Source organism: Trachypithecus francoisi, unplaced genomic scaffold (genome assembly GCF_009764315.1).
Source record: "Trachypithecus francoisi isolate TF-2019V2 unplaced genomic scaffold, Tfra_2.0 Lachesis_group16, whole genome shotgun sequence".
Lineage (NCBI taxonomy): Eukaryota > Metazoa > Chordata > Mammalia > Primates > Cercopithecidae > Trachypithecus > Trachypithecus francoisi.
The window spans coordinates 64,629,969-64,646,907 of record NW_022681461.1 but is presented as its reverse complement, the minus strand read 5'-3'; the positions used below and the strand labels follow the sequence as shown (position 1 = coordinate 64,646,907).

The 16,939-nt window shown below is 38.8% G+C and overlaps 1 protein-coding gene across 2 annotated transcripts in view; it reads right to left on the bottom strand.

Moving 5' to 3' along the window:
• Positions 1-616: 616 nt before the first annotated feature.
• Positions 617-16,939, bottom strand: part of C5 (complement C5) — a 101,885-nt gene continuing 85,562 nt past the window's right edge. For both annotated transcript variants that reach the window (XM_033237614.1, XM_033237615.1), the window contains 8 exons: positions 13,032-13,134; positions 12,274-12,348; positions 12,052-12,157; positions 10,864-10,947; positions 9,633-9,722; positions 6,348-6,431; positions 1,720-1,858; positions 617-1,153 (listed from right to left, as the gene is read on the bottom strand). In XM_033237614.1, coding sequence (XP_033093505.1) covers positions 1,024-1,153; positions 1,720-1,858; positions 6,348-6,431; positions 9,633-9,722; positions 10,864-10,947; positions 12,052-12,157; positions 12,274-12,348; positions 13,032-13,134 — 811 coding nt within the window. In that variant the 3' untranslated portion in view covers positions 617-1,023. The remainder of the gene's footprint in view (positions 1,154-1,719; positions 1,859-6,347; positions 6,432-9,632; positions 9,723-10,863; positions 10,948-12,051; positions 12,158-12,273; positions 12,349-13,031; positions 13,135-16,939) is intronic.

Below are 16,939 nucleotides of genomic sequence, written 5' to 3'. Positions count from 1 at the left end.
GGCCTCCCAAAGTGCTGGGATTACAGGCTTAAGCCACCACACGAGGACTGAATCTCAATTTTCTTATCTGTAAGATGGGGATGATAATGATAATAATAATAATTTCTGAATCTTGTGAGAGTCTTGAAACATTAAATGGGAATACATGTGAGAGCTTTTTAATATGATCTGAAGTGCTGCAAAATGTCACTTAAAAATTAACTTTTTGTTATGAATCCTCTTTTATAAAGCTCAAACTGAGGCTCAAAGAGAGATGTGGTTAGGACTGGAAAAAGGTCTTCTGATTCGCCACTCAGTTTCTTTTCACCAGGTTGCTGCACTGGGCCTGTCTTTTAGTAAGGCAATTGTTGGCGAGAGCAAGTTCCTGGGGGAAATGAACATGTGCCGGGAGGGAGGGAAAGAGAGTAGAGGGTCTCCCTTCAAGGGTATGGAGAGGGCAATGGAAGGGGAAGGGGCGGAGACAAACTTGCCTACCTTCTCAGTGTGCTGAGGGCTCTGAGGCTAAGCCTGCTCCAGGTTAAGGTTTTCTACTGCTGACTTTCTCGTCTCTCTCAATTTGCCTGTCTTTGTGTGGTTGAAGCTGATCTAGCATAAAATAACAGGCTTTTTAGCACAGTTTGAAAGCAAACCCAGGCTTTAATGATCAGTTTCCTGTCCCCTGGTATTTTCTTTCAAGCAAAGGCCATGTTTTTGTAATACTCCATTTCAATGGACTGTTCTTTCAGCCCCAGCAAACATTCCTGAGTGGTAGGTTTGAGGAGGTGTTCCAATTTATTATTTCCGGTGTCCAATAACCTTGGAGGAGTATCTGTCTTCATGCCCTCCAAGGCCATGTTATTTCAGAAAGTTACAGCGTTTAAAATCATTCTCTAAGAAAAGCAAGTGCCACCAATTCTAAGTAAAGTGAGCTTTACAAATAAGACCAGCTGTGAATGTTTAAAGACCAAAAAACGAGAAAAAAAAACAAACTTCAACAACAGGAGTCCATAAGTGCAAACTGTATGCAGCTGAACTTCAGGAATTTTAGCATCCATTTAAAAAGATGTCTTCAGCAAATTCATCTAAATTAGCTAAAAATGCTTGACACGATGAACATGTTGTGTCTCTAGGCCAGTATTCAATCCAGGTCAAGGAATCTAAAGGGTAGATGTACCTACCAAGAAACAAAGTGTTTGTGAGATGGCCAGTACAGAAAAGCCGGATTTGATTTCTTTCATAAGAGCCCAGCTGTGGTCAGGTCCCCAAGGATCAGGGTGTCCACCAAACTCTTCTGTACCGGCCTCTCCTGGAGGGGTTCACAAACCCTTAAGGAATCATGAAGCTGCCTGGGGCTCCCATATTAAAGGCAGAAATGGCATCTATTTCAATGACTAGCTTCTAAAAGCAGATAATACAATGCTTATTTACACATTTTCCTCTTTACAAACCACAATTTGAGAACCTATCAAGGGAGCTGGTGTGGTGGTTAGGGGAGGTCCGGTGAGTACTTTCAGATTCATCATCAGGTCCAGATACTCAGATGGTTAATCAGGCAGCTAAGCCCTCAGCTGCCATGATGGTTTTAAATCATTCTCTGTTTGACACTTATATTATTTCACTGATGTTCAAAATGGCATGTTGGTTAAGAGCAGGGCCATAAGAAACACGTAGTGTATTTAAGAATAAATCATACTCAGTTTTGGAGGGAAGATCAGTGACTGAAAAATATTGGTGACTTACCTGAAACTGAAATTGTATTTTATCTGGAGAGCTTCTTTCCCCATAATTAAGTACTGTTTTCCTTTCACCAGCTCAGCGTTAGTGCAGGTTACCTTTTTAATGAAGGTGATTTCAGAGTCTTTCTCAGCAACAGCTTCCCCTGAGAGACATGCAAGTCAAGTAAGGTTAAAACATTCATATTTTAATGTCACAATGATAAACTCTCAAGCGTTCTGGTTCCTCGTGGCTACTGAGAGGTTCTTGGCTAGTGGAGAGCAGTGATATTCATGTGGTTAAGGCTTCAGTCTCTGGAGCCAGACTGTCTGGGTTAAACTCTAAGCATGCCGCTTCCTGGCTATGTGACTCTGGGAAAATGATTTATGTTATCTGCATAAGGCCTTAGACCCTCATCTGAAGACTGGGCATGATAATAAAACCTACCTTGTAGAACCATTGTGAAATTAAATGGGTTAATATATAAAAAGTGCCTGGAACATAGTAGGAGCTATGTAAGTACTTATTATTACTCTTATAGAACCAGAATTAAAAGAAGGCTCTCTATAGTTGAACAATATTAATCTCCACATTATATAGTAAAATATAAAATTATTTGGTAGTTGGCAACTGTCAACTTTGTAGAAAAGTACAAAATGTGAAAGACTTGGAAAATTTCAAAGATAATAATTTTGGGATTCCCAAAGAACTCTCAAGTAGCCCATTCTCCTATCTGGAATGCATTCCTCCCCATGTTGGCCTATTGAATTTCATTTATCTTAAAAGTCTCCTTCAATTCTCACAGTATCCAGTAAAATATTCCTGGATGCTGTTTGTTTTAAATACCTTTCTGTCTCCTCCTTACCTCTTTTACACTTGAATTTCTATCACAATGTTTTGTCCCACATCTGTCCTTCTAGCTAGACTAGAAACTTCTTCAGGCATGGACTGTGTCTGATTTATCGCTATATATCCAGAGCTGATATTTAACTATTAAGCTCTGGCAGAGTCATCTTAATTGTTAAGTCCTGAAAACCTTCTGAACCAGTTGGCAAATAGTGTATAATAGAAATTGTGTAAATGGTAACCTTTCATTAGTAACATAAATTTCGTTTCATTAGTTCAAGCTGATTTCTTAGGCTGCCCTGATGGTGTAGATTTCTATTATGTCAATATCTGAGCAGCATTACCAAATGCTATCTGCCATTTCAGCCCTGTCATAGTAAGCAGTGTGGCTGTATGGGGCCTTATTTTTTAAACTTCTCATCATGGAAACTTTAAAGTATATTCAGAAGAGAGAACAGGCAACTACCCTGGGCTTCAACAATAACTTTTATTCTTCTGTATCCTCACCTATTATAAGCACTCTGTCCTTTGGAAAAATAGCAATTTATCATTATCCTCAAACTACAGTTTGCCCTTGATTCTAAATGGTTTATTGTTACTATGCCGCAATTCTTCTGTAAGTAGTTTGTGGTATTTTTATATTTATAAAAATTCAAAATTTATAAGTGTTAAAAATGAACCCAGAATGAGGAGATGAAGTATGCAAATGTTTCTTAACATTTCCTTTTAAATATCATAAAATGCATCTTTGAATCTACAGGAGAACAAAGAGGAAATGATACTAATAAAAAAAAAACTGTAGCTTGGGAATCATCCGATGCTATGAAAAATTCAGAACAGTCTAAAATGTCTTTTGATACTATGCAAGAATTAGTATCAAATAAAACAAATAATTTGTATTTCTGGAATGAAAAGCACTTTGTTATTTCTGTAAAAAGAGAATGGCTTATTACTGCTTGTAATATAAATATTGGATGAAAATGGTGCTCAAAAGTTGGATTGTAGAAAGATCAAAGTTCTAAACACTTATTTCATTAGAATGGCAACTAGCCTGCAAATTTAAAAATTATGACCATCAATGAAGAAAAAAATAAAATAACATCACAAATAAGTTTCATACAATGAAACTTTCAAAATAGCAAAAATTTAAAAAATTATCAAAGTGTTGATAAAGCAAATACAAAATTGAAAAATATTACTAGGATTTTAAAATTCTAGGGTATGGTTAGTAATAATCAAGCTGGGAGGCTGAGGAGAGAGGATCCCTTGAGCCTAGGAGTTTGAGACCAGCCTGAACAACATAGTGGGACCCCGTCTCAGAAGAAAAGAAATCAAGCATTTTAGGACTTGAAATATTTGATAGAATTTCAAAAGAGAAAAATATTTAGTATAAACATATTATTGCAATTTAGCTTTATAGTCCTACTTATTGCACAATTTATATCAATTGAAATGAGGCCAGGTGTGATGGCTCACACATGTAATCCCAGCATTTCAGGAGTCTGAGGTGAGTGGATCACTTGAACCCAGGAGTTCAAGACCAGCCTGGCCAACATGTAAGACCCCATATCCACAAAAATACAAAAATAAGTCAGGTGTGGTGGTGCATGTCTGTAATCCCAGCTACCCAGGAGGCTGAGGCACGAGAATCACTTGAACCTGGGAAGCAGAGGTTGCAGTGAGCCAAGATCATGCCACTGCACTTCAGCCTGGGTGACACAGTGAAACTTCATCTCAAAAAAAAAAGAAAAAAAAGTAATCCCATTCACAATAGCCACACACACACAAAAATGCCTATGAATACAACTAACTAGGGAGGTGAATGATCTCTACAATGAGAATTACAAAACACTGCTCAAAGAAATCAGAGATGACACAAACAAATGGAAAAACATTCCATGCTCATGGATAGGAAGAATTAATATTGTTAAAATGGCCATACTGCCCAAAGCAATTTACAGATTTAATGCTATTCCTATCAAAATACCAATGTCATTTTTCTATTTTTCATAAAATTGGAAAAGAACATTTTAATATTCATGTAGAACAAAGAAAGAACTTGAATAGCCAAATGAATTCTAAGCAAAAGAACAAAGCCGGAGGCCTCCTACTAACTGACTTCAAACAATATTACAAGGCTACAGTAACCAAAGCAGCATGTTACTGATACCAAAAAAGACACGTAGGCCAATGGAACAGGTTAGAGAACCCAGAAATAAAGCCACACACCTACAACCATCTGATCTTCAACAAAATCAATAAAAACAAGCAATGGGGGAAGGACTCCCTAGTCAATAAATGGTGCTGGGATAACTGGCTAGCCACATGCCAAAGAATGAAACTGGACCCCTTCCTTTCATCATATGTAAAAATCAACTCAAGATGGATTAAAGACTTAAATCTAAAACTTAAAACTATAAAAATCCTAGAAAAAAATCCAGGAAATACCATTCTGTAAATAGGCACTGGCAAAGATTTCATGACAAAGACTCCAAATGTAATTGCAACAGAAACAAAAATTGACAAATGGGACCTAATTAAGGAGCTGCTTCTGCACAGCAAAATAAACTATTAACAGAGTAAACAGACAACGTACAGAGTGGGAGAACATTTTTTGCAAACTATGCATTTGATAAATTTCTAATATCCAGAATCTATAAGGAACTTAAATCAACAAGCAAAAAACAACCCTATTAAAACAATGGGCAAAGGACATGAATAGACACTTCTCAAAAGAAGCCATACACGTAGCCAACAAGCACATGAAAAAATGCTCAACATCACTAATCACTAGAGAATTGCAAATCGAAACTACAAAATGCCATCTCACACCCAGTCAGAATGGCTATAATTAAAGAGTCAAAAAATAACAGATACTGGCAGGGTTGCGGAGAAAAAGGAATGCTTATATACCACTGGCACCATAAGCATTGCGGAGAAAAGGGAATGCTTATATACCACAGCCACTGTGGAAAGCAGTTTGGAGATTTCTCAAAGAACTTAAAACAGAATTACCATTTGACCCATCAATTCCATTACTGGGTATATACTCAAAGGAATAGAAATCATCCCTCCATGAAGACACATGCACATATATGTTCATCACAGCACTATTCATAATAGAGAAGACATGAAATCAACCTAAATGTCCATCAGTGGTGGACTGGATAAAGGAAATGTGGGACATAGACACCATGGAATACCATGCAGCCATCAAAAGGATGAAATCATGCTTTCCAGCATCATGGATGCGGAGCCAGAGGCCATTAACCTAAGTGAATTAACACAGTAACAGAAAATCAAATATCACATATTTTCACTTATAAGTGGGAACTAAACACTGAGTACACATGGACACAAAGAGGGGAACACTAGACAGCAGAGCCAACTTGAGGGTAGAAGGTGGGAAGGGGGTGAGGACTGAAAAATTATCTATTGGGTACTATGCTTATTACTTGGGTGACAAAATAATCTATATACCAAACCCCTACGACATGCAATTTACCCATGTAACAAACTTGCACATGTATCCCCTGAACCTAAAATAAAAGTTGGAAAGAAAAAAGAAATTGGACAATTACACAATTAAAAAAACCATTTTGCTGAAGTTTGAGAAAAATGAATTCAGTGAGAAATGTTTATACGAACATCTTTAAAAAATGTTTCTCCCCAAGTAGGATATAAGCTTTAAAAAGGCAGGAGCTCTGTCTTATTTGCGTTGTATCTTCTGCATCTAATACAATACCTGGCACATAGTCAGTACTAAATAGTTGTTGAATGAAAGAACGAATGAATGAATGAATTCTCACCAGTTTTGTAGATATCCAGAAGGGTTGCCTTGTACTTGACAAAAACATTTTCTGTAGTGATGGATGTGATGCTAACTTTATAAGCTGGTAAAAGACAAACAAAAATGAAACAATTCAGTCTTAATACTATCAATGCTATGTCCAGTAGAAGCCAGAATTTGTCAAACACGAGAAATGAAGCATGGCGAACTATTATAGTTCTTATTTCCTCCAAGAAGGCTCCCCCAATCCCCTCAGTCTGATTCAATCTCTCAATCTATTAGAATCACTAGCTCTGGCCAATGTTATAGAAGAGGCTGATTAGAATAAGAGACATATTTAATAAAATAACAGAAGCACATACAACAAACAAACAAGATAAACCTTTGTTAGATGTTAAGTTCAGAGGCTGATCCTTTAAGATGAGTGGAGTCATGCCTATGGGCATCTTTTGAAGAGCCCCTTCATTCTCTTCTCCATGGCCACAGAGGAAGCCTTATCTCTCATTCAGGTCAACCATGTGAGCTTTCTTGGTTCCTTGCTTTGCTTCCTCCTATAGTTCCACTGGCTTTAATCTGTGGTTTTTAGGATGATTCTGTTGTCTCACTCACCCTTGCTTAGCAACTACCCAACGTGAGCTGCCCGCAATCCTGTTTTCTCTTCATTCAGACATCAATGTTTGATGCACAATGTGCTTGACCTCAGGTCTGGAAAGACCAGCTTGAAGGGACCCGTTCTTTCTATGTGGCCTCAGGAGAGGTTTATTTTATTTTTGCTTTTGTTCTTTCCATTTTTTGTTTTGAAATGAGTGACCTAAAAGATTTGTTCATTCTAGATATCCCTCAAGTCTTTAAGTCTATCCCAGTTATAGATTGACAGATTGAGAGATAGATAGGTGAACTCATCATGGCAGAACCAGGGGCTATGTAAATTAGTGGCTTAAAATGCATGAAAAATGTTCTGAATTTCAGATTCATAGTCTTTATAACGGACATGGGCAATGTACTTACTATGTGGGCCTGAGTAGAGAGACAGAACTACTTAATTTTGCTTCTATTCTGTTATTCCAGTAATAGCTTTTTATTCCAGTAATAAAAAGCCAGCTAAGTGTTTTCTTGAAACAACACAATAAACCCAAATTGCATTTATTCTCTGTGTTAAAATAGATTTCTGATATTTTAGATTTAAAATAGTTCTAAAGTGGAGGGAAGAAATAATTTAGTGGAATTTTTGTTTGTTAAAACATTACAGTATTCTCAAGTCTTCATGTATTTAACAAATTGCATTGGGTCTACACTGAGTCAGGCAGCTTTTTAGCTTTTTTTTTTTTTTTTAAATCAAGATAAATTCAAAGGAAAGAAATGTTATTAACCATACAAAACTCATTCTGTTGCCTGAATTACTATTAAGAGAATTCAGTAGACTTCGATGGAAAAAATACTGGAGATCAGGATGCATCTCAATTCTATCACTTGCTTTCTGCATGACCTTGAGCAAATTATTTAATCTCCCTGAGCCTCAGTTTCTTCACTGGCAAATAGTGATAATCCTCTGTTACATTTTTTTTTTGACAGGGTCTCACTCTGTCACTCAGTCTAGAGTGCAATGTCTCACTGCAATCTCCCCACCTCCCAGGCTCAAGTGATCCTCCTACCTCAGCCTCCCAAGTAGCTAGGACTACAGGCACCAGCCATCAATGCACATCTAATTTTTGTATTTTTTGAAGAGACAGGGTTTTGCCTTGTTGCCCAGGCTGGTCTAGAACCCGTGAGCTCAAAGTGATCTGCCTGCCTCAGCCTCCCAAAGTGCTGGGACTACAGGCATGAGCCACCGCACCCATAAAGTTCTTATGAGACCCTTTTCATAAGAATGAGAACCCTTTCCATTGCAATGAGAAACTGTCTATGAAAGCTGTTGCTAAACACAAAGTACTAAATTGGCTGTACTTATTTTTTAAATTTATAAATAACACCCTTCCAATTTCTTTCATTTTCTTTTTTCTTTTTTGTTTTTGTTTTTTTTTTTTGAGACAGAGTCTCACTGTGTTGCCCAGTTTGGAATGCAGTGGCACGATCTTGGCTCACTGCAACCTCCTTCTCCTGGGTTCAAGCGATTCTCCTGCCTCACCCTCCTGAGTAGCTGGGATTACAGGCACGCACCAATATGCTTGGCTAATTTTTGTATTTTTAGTAGAGACAGGGTTTCACCATGTTCGCCCCAGGCTGGTCTTGAACTCCTGACCTCAGGTGATTCACCCAACTTGGCCTCCCAAAGTGCTGGTATTACAGGCATGAGCCACCGCGCCCGGCTCCACCCTTCCAATTTCAAAATGAAAAAATGATTTGAGATAGTGTACGATATGCTCTCTCTCTTCAAAAAATGCCAGCAATAAACATCAAAAACTGAATAGAAAACAAAGGAGCTAATTTTATCAGGAACTGAGGCAAGGCTGCAACTGAACTTGAACACTAATTTAGTTCTGAGCTCTGGACAACTAGAAGGATTGAGATTCGCTTTTTGAAATGGAGAATGTCTCAAACATGGATTGCAATTCTGAATATATTAAAAATTATTTGGTATTTATATTTTTACACTGAAGAGATTTTTTAAAAACCAACTCCCCTAAACCACCTTTGCCTCTGCCTCTGGTTTATCAATTGGAAGAGTACGGAACTGAAATCTTTTTTTTTTTTTTTGAGACGGAGTCTCGCTCTGTCGCCCAGGCTGGAGTGCAGTGGCTGGATCTCAGCTCACTGCAAGCTCCGCCTCCCGGGTTTACGCCATTCTCCTGCCTCAGCCTCCCGAGTAGCTGGGACTACAGGCGCCCGCCACCACGCCTGGCTAGTTTTTTTGTATTTTTTAGTAGAGACGGGGTTTCACCGTGTTAGCCACGATGGTCTCGATCTCTTGACCTCGTGATCCGCCCGTCTTGGCCTCCCAAAGTGCTGGGATTACAGGCTTGAGCCACCGCGCCTGGCCGGAACTGAAATCTTATACCTCTGTGGCTTCTTGAAAGTTCCCTTTGACTATGTTTTAGTGCCTGTAATTGAAAAAGATCTATTAGAGGAAAGTATCTTGGCTGGGTATACATGTCACTTCTATTATTTATAATGAAAATCACATTTCTTTGCTGGGGAATAAAAAACTTTTCATGTTAGTGCTAAAAATCGATGGCATTTTCCTTCAGGGGATCACATGGAATGTTGTATCCATATAATCACTACATAAAGTTTTTGATCTTTCTGACTGAACACGTTTTCATAAAATTTCATGTTTAAAGGAGCTATATTGAACTTTTGAACTCACCATATGCAATCTCTGGGTTACATGCTGTTTGTTTTCTAGTCTCTGCAGAGATTGTCAGATCCAATTCTTTCTGCATTTGCCCACAATCAGCTGGATTTTGTGAAAATTGGTAAAACTAAGGTTAATGTAAAGAAGTAGACACTCTTTCTAGGAGTAAACACAGTTTCTCATGAACCCAGAGACAACCCAATAAAACCTTACAAATCTCAGATTTCTAAGACCTGCCCATTTTCTTTTCTTTCATAAAGCAAAACATTACATAAAGCAAAAACAAAACAAACAAAAAACAAAATCTTGAGCATAAGTCACAAGCTTGTTGAACCCATGGCCCGAGGGCTGCACACAACACAGTACAGCTTTGAATGTGGCACAACACAAATTCGTAAATTTTCTTAAAATTTTATGAGATTTTCTTGTGATTTTTGTTTTAGCTCATTAGCTATTGTCAGTGTTAGTGTATTTTATGTATGGCCCAAGAAAATTCTTTTTCCAGTGTGGCCCATTGAAGCCAAAAGACTGGACACCCCTGGCATAAGACTTATTGTTAGACTGTGTGGCTACTCCACATTCAGGTCCTTAGAAATGTATGTGCTTCCCTTGATGAAAGGGGGAAATTTTTCCATTTTGAGTATAATCAGAAGTCCTTCAAAGGACCCAGAATGATAATGTGACTGATATATAGCCATAAAATGGCACAATAAGTACCTAGAAAATGTGTAGCTATTGAGGATTTTGAAAAAACCAAAACTAACGCAGACCCATATGGAGCCAGCTGTTGATTACTGGTGAGTTCTGGATCTTTTCCTTGGCCAAGAGGGCTTTCTTCGATTTACGAAAGACTAAATGGAACTGGACAATAAATAGAATTCCATTAACTGGGAAGTAAAAGAGAAAAGAAACAGAAGCTAGTGGTTCAGTCCTGAGCCTCTGGTCCTGTATGTTAAAAAGACTAGGTGAAAGTAAAATTTCACATCATGTTGTCCCTATAATATCCAACAACCATCTCGATGATGTTTCCCTGCCTCTGTACAGCATGAACTATCAGGTTGTTCAGGAACTGTGAAAACGTCGTTTTACAATGCTCAGGAATCATTAGCTTTCAATTAGTTGAGATAGCATTTCTACTTCTGAGAAAGAATAGTTTACCAAACAGTGTCCCCCAGATTAACCTCAAGTTATGAATGACTGCTTTAAATAAGTATGCAGCCTAAACATGTTAAATAAAGTTTACCTTCTACACACTTGCACGTGGCTCCTTCACAGACTTTCTGAATTTTGATATTGGAAGTGCTATAAAACATGGTACACTGTTTATCTGTGGCAACGAAAGTGTGGTTAACAGAAGTGGTTTGATTGAAGAACAACACATGTACTAATTGGCGAGTCTCTTACATGAAGCCTCAGAGATTGCTTATTCTAAATCCTTCTTTTTATAGTTAAGGCCCAGGGAGGTGAAATTATGAATTGGCTGTCCTGGGAAGGGTTCCCCTACCCTCAGAAAGATCTCCCCTTTTTAGCTTAGTTCTGTGCTTGAAACACTCGTTTCTCAGAAATAAAGTATTTTATGCTTCTATAAGTAACAGGAAAATAAATTATGTTGCATGAGGAACTTTTGAAAGAGTTGGAATTGTTTAGGGTGGACAAGGGAAGAAAAGCATATATCTATGTAACTCTATATATCTATCTCAAGGAGAAGAGGGACTATGTATGTTCTATGTGATTTCAGAATATAAAACTAGAATGAATGGGTGTCAGAGTTTTGGTTCACTTTAAGAATTTTCTAACAAGTAGAACTGCCCAAGGTGGAGTCATCTGTCTTGTGAACCAATAAGCTCTCCAATCACATAACATTCTCAACAGTGGCTGAGTAGTCAAATGTGGTATTACTCATTCATAAATGTTTATTGAGTTCACATTCTATACTTGACACTGCATTATATACTAGGAACACAAGAATGAAAACACCCTGGAGTTGATGAGAAAGACATACAAATAATTGAATGCAATCTGACAGCTGCTATAACAGAGCTATCTGCAAAGTGTAATAAGAATATAGATGGGCTAGAAGTTGTTCTGGGGGAATTGAGTTGGTTTCTCTCAAAAGGAGAGAGATGATTTATCTGTGAACAACATAGACAAACCTGAGGCAAAGAATACTGAAGTTGGAGGCACTACAATCCAGTTATTTTAAAAATGAAGAAACTGAGGACTGAGGTGAAATGGTCTGCTCAATGTCAAGAAGTAGTTTATGTACAATATTTTGTATGCAGTAGTTTGAATGTTCAAATTGGGACTTTTATGAAGAGTGGTCCCTAAGAGATGCAATACATAAAATTTACAGGATTCTAGTGGATTTCTAAATGTTCTGTAAAGAATACCAAGTATTCTTCTGAAGAAATGTTAGCATGGAGTTGATTACCTGGTCTGTGGTATTCATACACTGTGAAAGTGGCAGGACTAAGAAACCCAACTTCAAAGAGTTCAAAAATCCGGAATCGTACACAAAGGAAATCACTGGAGGGGATCTGTTTAACAAATTAAAGGATTTAAGGAAATTACAGAGAGATGGTATTTATAATCTTTTAGCCTGTATATTTTGAATAGTAATAGTAAAGGAAAAATGGTTGGAGGTGGAACTTACCGAATTCAGTTGCAGAATAACATGTCCATCTTTGATTTGGTAATCAGTGAATAGCTGATCCACCCCTTCCACAAGCTAAGGGGGAAAAGAAAGAAGCTTGAATTTCATTTCATTATCTTTTTGTTTAAATACATTCACCTGTTAATGAGATGTCACATCGCAGGGATGTGATCTGTTGTTCAAAGAAACTGAAGAGCAATTCCTCTTCTTGAAAATGTCTGAACACATTAGCATATAAACTCATATTTTTCAGAGCATGCTAGTGTATGCTTCTGTTTCACTTTGATAAATCAAAACTTAGGTTAATTATGTTTTGAAAGAAATATTCTGGCCAGGCCTGGTGGCTTACACCTGTAATCCCAGCAGTTTGGGAGGCCAAAGCCAGTGGATCACCCTGACGTCAGGAGTTGGAGACCAACCTGACTGACATGGTGAAACCTCGTCTCTACTAAAACTACAAAAAAAATTAGCCAGGCGTGGTGGTGCATGCCTGTAATCCCAGCTGCTCGGGAGGCTGAGGCAGGAGAATCACTTGAACCCGGGAGGCAGGGTTGCAGTGAGCCAAGATCGCATCTTTGCACTCCAGCCTGGGCAACAAGAGTGAAAATCCATCTCAAAACAAAAACAAAAACAAAAAACAGAATATTCTGGGTGATTCTATACAAGTTGTATATTAAAATTTAAGAAAGTAAAATTGTCTATAAAATAATTCAGAAAAGAAAACAAAGAATTTACATGATTTAAAAGAAAACACATACAGCTTTTAAGTCTTCTTCATTTGCATTGATTCCAGTAGGCAAGGAGATGTCCATCACTGCATGAGAGGATCCGGAAGATGATTCTTCCCTGCTGGGCTTGTAGCTAAAATAAAAAAGAGGTTAGAAAATATAATAAACAAGTGAATAAGATTCTTTAAGAAAGGACACTGTTCCTTAGTGGACCTTAATTTTTAAATTTGGGTCTCCATTTATTTACTTTTCTACAATGTATGGGTTAAAATCTCTGACTTTAGAGTCGCAAGAGATCTTTGAGTCATCTATTCTCTTTCCTCACTTGATCAATAATCTCAATGAACCACTCTACTGGAACACAGAAGTCATCCACACCAAGCTAACTAGCTGGGGAAACTCAGGATGAGAGTAAGGCACTGGTTCAAGGTCACACGGCTAATTCATGCAAAGCCGCAGAAGAATCCAGGCCTTTGGATTCTCATGTTAGTTTATTTTCTAATGAAGCATATTCCAAGGGAAAAAATTAGTTGTATGTTGAAAAGAGATTCAATAAACATGTCCAGGAAAAGCTGGAAGAAAATACAGTAAGGCCAGGCATGGTGGCTCACGCCTGTAATCCCAGCACTTTGGGAGGCCGAGGCAGGCGGATCACTTGAGGTCAGGAGTTCAAGACCAGTGTGGCTAACATGGTGAAACTCCATCTTCACTAAAAATACAAAAAATTTTAGCCAGGCGTGGTGGCACACGCCTGTAATCCCAGCTATAGGAGAATTGCTTGAACCTGGGAGGCAGAGGTTGTAGTGAGCCGAGATCACACCACTTCACTTCAGCCTGGGTGACAGAGCGAGACTCCCTCTTTAAAAACAAACCAACAAACAAAAGAACCCACTAAATATTAGTAGCTACTTTCTCTGGATGGTGAGATTATAAGCGATTATCTCTTTTCTTTTTCATGCTTTTCTCTATTTTCTAAATTTCCCATAATAGCTACTTTATGTAGAAAATGTTTCAAGGACTATCCTTTCAGTAGGAATTCTGCTAGAAGGAAGTTAAGGAGAAATGCAAAAAGGGCACAATGGGAGGGTTTTGTTTTTGTTTTGTTTTGTAAGAGAGAAAAGAATACTGAAATGGAGAATCAGGAAACTTGGGTTTTATTCCAGTTCTGAGATTCCCACAAATCATTTCCCCCTTCTAAGATCATTTTCTTATTTGTAAAATTAACTGTGAAGAAGTATAAGCTTGTATTTTAAATTTATCTTTATAATTCCCAGACTTTGGTTTTGGGTGGCAGAGGCTTACAGCTACCATTAAGAGATGTTAGAAGACATAAAAGAGACAGGCTGGCGGGGCTGAGGCTAGGGCAGAGACAGAGGAAGTGTGGTTCTGCAAAAGTTGATTTCAGGTTCCAACTTCACCTCAAGATGCTTGAGAGGCAGCTGGATATTTGAGAGTGAAGCTTGGGAGAGCAGACAGGATTAAAGGAAGAAATTAAAAGACAGCTTCATAAGAGGGAAAATGAATTTATCTCACCTACAGGTATGAATGTTGGTGGAAGAGGAGACACTATGCAAGTAAGTGAGGGGTCAGGGCATATCTTTTCCTCAATGACACCTCATAGAGCATATATAACACAGTCCCGGCTGGACGCAGTGGCTCACACCTGTCATTCCAGCACTTTGAGAGGCTGAGGCGGATCAGTTGAGGCCAGGAGTTCGAGACCAGCCTGGCCAACATGGTGAAACCTTTTCTTTACTAAAAATACAAAAATTAGCTGGGTGTGGTAGCACACACCTGTAATCCCAGCTACTTAAGAGGCTGAAGCACGAGAATCGCTTGAGGCTGGGAGGCAGAGGTTGCAGTGAGCTGAGATCGCACCACTGCACTCCAGCCTGGGCAACAGAGCAAGACTCTGCCTCAAAAATAAATAAATAAATAAAAGCAGTCCCCAATAGAAGTTATAGATGTAATATTTGCCACAATAATGAAAAGTATTCTAAAATATGTGACTCATAAAAATTTAACCCTATTCTCCACCAAATTAACAATTTAGAACAGAATATAAAACATTTGGAACTCTAATGTGACATCTGAACATCTCGCTAATTGGATGGCTAGAAGCAGAGAACTCTTGCTCACAGATGCAAACACTTTGTCAGCAGGATGGAAAAGGGCCTCCCGAGTGGAGAGTGTCTATGAAAAGGTTGCTGGAGCCTTGATGACTGGTTGCCATGGAGACTGTTTCAATGGTGGAACAGAAATCCTCCTTTCAAGAAGCCCTTTGCCTGCTGCCAAAACCAGCAATCTTCCCCAAAGGCATTTTGTTGCGAGGGAAATGAAATCCTGTTTTTCTTTTCTTAGGAATACAACAGAGAGGTTGTAAAAAGGTAAATACACGAAAGAGACCCTCTGAACACAGAAACTTCATGCTGGCATTTTTTAATCAGGAGAGAGAATATTTGAAGGCAAAGAAGTTCTTACACGAATAAGTACTACACAGTTCCTTTTGGAATTTACCCAACCTAACTTCAGTGTCAACAGAGCCAAAAGCATATTCTACTCGCCTTTCTGGAACATTTTGTCCCCAATTTGTAAAAACCAAAGGATAGACTATTCAAGATTGCATTTCTCCTTGCTTTCTTTTGTATATTGATAATCTGGAATTAGGCCTCCTGCCAATGAAGTCAAATGAACGAGTTTTTGATAACAGCCTTTTTCTGTACGGCAGAATTGTGGACAATTAGAACCGGCAGAAAACTGGAGATAAGGTAGTGCAATATCTTTGCTTCATAGAAGAGGATCGGAGAAGTAAGCTGATGTCCTGAAGGTCACTGGAGTTCTTACTGGCAGAGGCTATCCCACAGGTGTCTCACCCTATCAGAGAGCTCTTCTTCATGGCAAGTCCAGATGCCTCCCTGTAGGGTCCCAGGCACTGATTCGAGCTCTGCCCAGAAGTTTCCTTACACTTCCCTTTGACAACTGTTACAAATTTAAAGGTAACTGTGATCATGCTCCTCCCCAGCTAGTAGGTGACCAAGGGTAGGAATGGCATTCAGGAGGAAAGAAGCTGCCTGGGAAAGGGTAACCTTACTGGAAAGACATTAGGGAATGAGGAAAGATGTTTGAGTGGGAACAGAGAGCAGGGACTGGCCACAGAAGGAAGTAGGAAATGCTGGAAGGAAGAAATGCTGATGAGGAAGGAAATAGGACTGAATAGTGATGGAATCCTAGGAAGCGATTGGGCTTGGGAGATAGAGAAGGCTGGGAAACAGCTGGGAGGGAAGCAGGGAGAAATAATGTGCTTTTCCTTGGGATTCGTGGTCTTAGATTACACTGATTGAAAGAGGTGGTTTAGGCTGAGCATGGTGGTTTAGGCTTGTAATCTCAGCACTTTGGGAGGCTGAGGTGGGCAGATGACATGAGGTCAGGAGTTCGAGACCAGCCTGGCCAACATGGTGAAACCCCATCTCTACTAAAAATAAAAAAATTAGTTGGCGTGGTGTTGTGTGTCTGTAATCCCAGCTACTCAGGAGGCTGAGGAAGGAGAATCTCCCAAATCTGGGAGGCAGAGGTTGTAGTGAACCAAGATCAGGCCACTGCACTCCAACCTGCGTGACAGAGTGAAACTATATCTGAAAAAAAAAAAAAGAGACAGTTTAGATACTGGATTGAACATCAGAGGCTGGGGATTTGAGCCCCTGGCTCTGCCTCTAACTCTGTGAGCATTTGGCAGGCGACTTTATTTCTTTGGGTCTTAGTTTTTTCATTTCCAAAACAAGAGGATTATGATATCATTCCTAAGGTCCTTCTCAGCTCTCATCTTTTGCACAACACTATTGAATTTCCATGTTATCCACAGTGGGTGCGTGATTATAAGTAAAATCAGCAAAATGCCATCCATAGATATCACTGTTATTGATAATACAAGAGTTAAGAAA